The 1,760-nt window shown below is 67.7% G+C and overlaps 1 protein-coding gene across 1 annotated transcript in view; it reads right to left on the bottom strand.

Annotated features, from left to right (window-relative positions):
* The window catches only part of RXRA (retinoid X receptor alpha), a 19,903-nt gene that overhangs the window by 15,695 nt on the left and 2,448 nt on the right, over nt 1–1,760 (bottom strand). The window contains exons 2-3 of the mRNA XM_004714524.2: nt 1,042–1,192; nt 740–919 (exon numbers count right to left, since the gene is read on the bottom strand). Coding sequence (XP_004714581.1) covers nt 740–919; nt 1,042–1,192 — 331 coding nt within the window. The remainder of the gene's footprint in view (nt 1–739; nt 920–1,041; nt 1,193–1,760) is intronic.

Raw genomic sequence — 1,760 nt, forward strand, 5'->3', positions numbered from 1 at the left:
GGGCGGAAGATGGGACAAGCTGAGACTTTAGTTTCCAGCCCCCTGACTCTGTTGACCACACAAGGCCAAGGGCCAGCGCCTGCATGGAGAGGCTACAGGTCAACCTGCCCCCCATGCCCACGGCCACCCTGTGCCTACAGTCACCCATCAGAGAGGGTGCTGGCCACACAGGAGATGGTGTACAGAGCAAGGAGATGACCTCTGCAGATGAAGGGACACAGGTTGCCCTGTCAGGGATGCCAGACCTAATCAGGGGCATGCTTGCCCGTTACAGGCCTGTGGACGGGTCCTGCTGCAGGGCCCAGCACGACAGTGTTGCCATCGCTGCTAGAAGGGCCGTTTCTAACCAGTAACCGGCCGCCGAGCCTGCTCTGCACAACACCACCTGGAACCAACCCCTTCCCAGGGCCACGCGCCTCACAGCAAGCCTACAGGCTGAGCAGGGCAGCTCAGGGGGCGCAGGGCTGGGGACCCCACGGCACCTTAACTACAAACTGTACCACCAGAACAGAACCAGCCACGGCCACAAGTCCCCCTGGCACACAGCCACACAGCCAGGCAGGGTAGAGCTGCTCCCCCACCCTCGCCCGCCCATCCCTGCCCCACGTGCCCTACCTCTCCCCCTCCATGCCCACTGGCCCTGTCCGCCCTATCCGCCCTATCTCCCCGGCCCCATGCCCACCCAGCCCTGTCCAACCAACCTCCTGCCCATGCCCACCGCTGCGCCCTGCCGGCCTACCTTCCCGCTTCATGCCCATGGCCAGGCACTTCTGGTAGCGGCAGTACTGGCAGCGGTTGCGCTGGCGCTTGTCGATGAGGCAGTCCTTGTTGTCCCGGCAGGTGTAGGTCAGGTCCTTGCGCACCGTCCGCTTGAAGAAGCCCTTGCAGCCCTCGCAGCTGTACACCCCGTAGTGCTTGCCTGGGGCGGGCGGGGCGGTGAGTGCCCACCCTGCGCACAGTACGCCCCCCCCAGCTCTCTGCCACATGCCCCCCCGCCCCCCGCCTGCTGCAGGCCCGGGCTGGGCCCCCGCGAGCCGCTACCTGAGGAGCGGTCCCCACAGATGGCGCAGATGTGCTTGGTGAAGGGCGCCATGCTGCCCGAGGGGTGCGCGGGCACCTTGAGGACGCCATTGAGGCCCAGCGGGGGCTTGATGTCCTCCGTGCTGCTAACCAGGTTCATGGGCGAGTTGAGCTGCAGAGGGAGGGGCAGAGGCGGGGCAGGGTGGGCGATGGGCAGGCGGCACACGGGGAGGCCCCGGGGCTGGGGTCGCTGTGTGCCCCCGCCCTCCCTGCTGGAGGGGCCCACTCCCCACCTCTCACCAACACCTCCCTGCGGGGCACCCGAGCACCCATGAGGAACCCAGCCTGGGCGAGGTGCACCCTCTTGGGGGCAAGCTGGGGGCCTCCCCAGGCTAAGGACACTGAGCCCCCTTAATTTTCACAGCCAGGGCCCCCACCCACCCATGTGCACGCTTCCCCAGGGGCACCCTGAAGGGGCGGGGTCTGGGGTCTCCGTGCAGGGGACAGCCCTGCACCGGGCTGGCATGCTCCGTGGGAGGCGGCGTGGGAACCTGGGGGTCGCTAGGCAACGGGGTGGCCATGAGACGGCAGTTTTGGCCTCCCCGAAGCCTGTCTCCAGCCAGCGCCAGGGCCTGCCGCCAGCCCCATCCTTGGGCGCCGAACCCCAGCTGGGCAGCCCCCACCCCCACTTCTGCAAACCCCAGTGAAGGCGGAACTCACAGGCAGGCCGAGGAAGCCTC

Source organism: Echinops telfairi, unplaced genomic scaffold (assembly GCF_000313985.2).
Source record: "Echinops telfairi isolate 266 unplaced genomic scaffold, ASM31398v2 ScPeMD7_25;HRSCAF=90, whole genome shotgun sequence".
Lineage (NCBI taxonomy): Eukaryota > Metazoa > Chordata > Mammalia > Afrosoricida > Tenrecidae > Echinops > Echinops telfairi.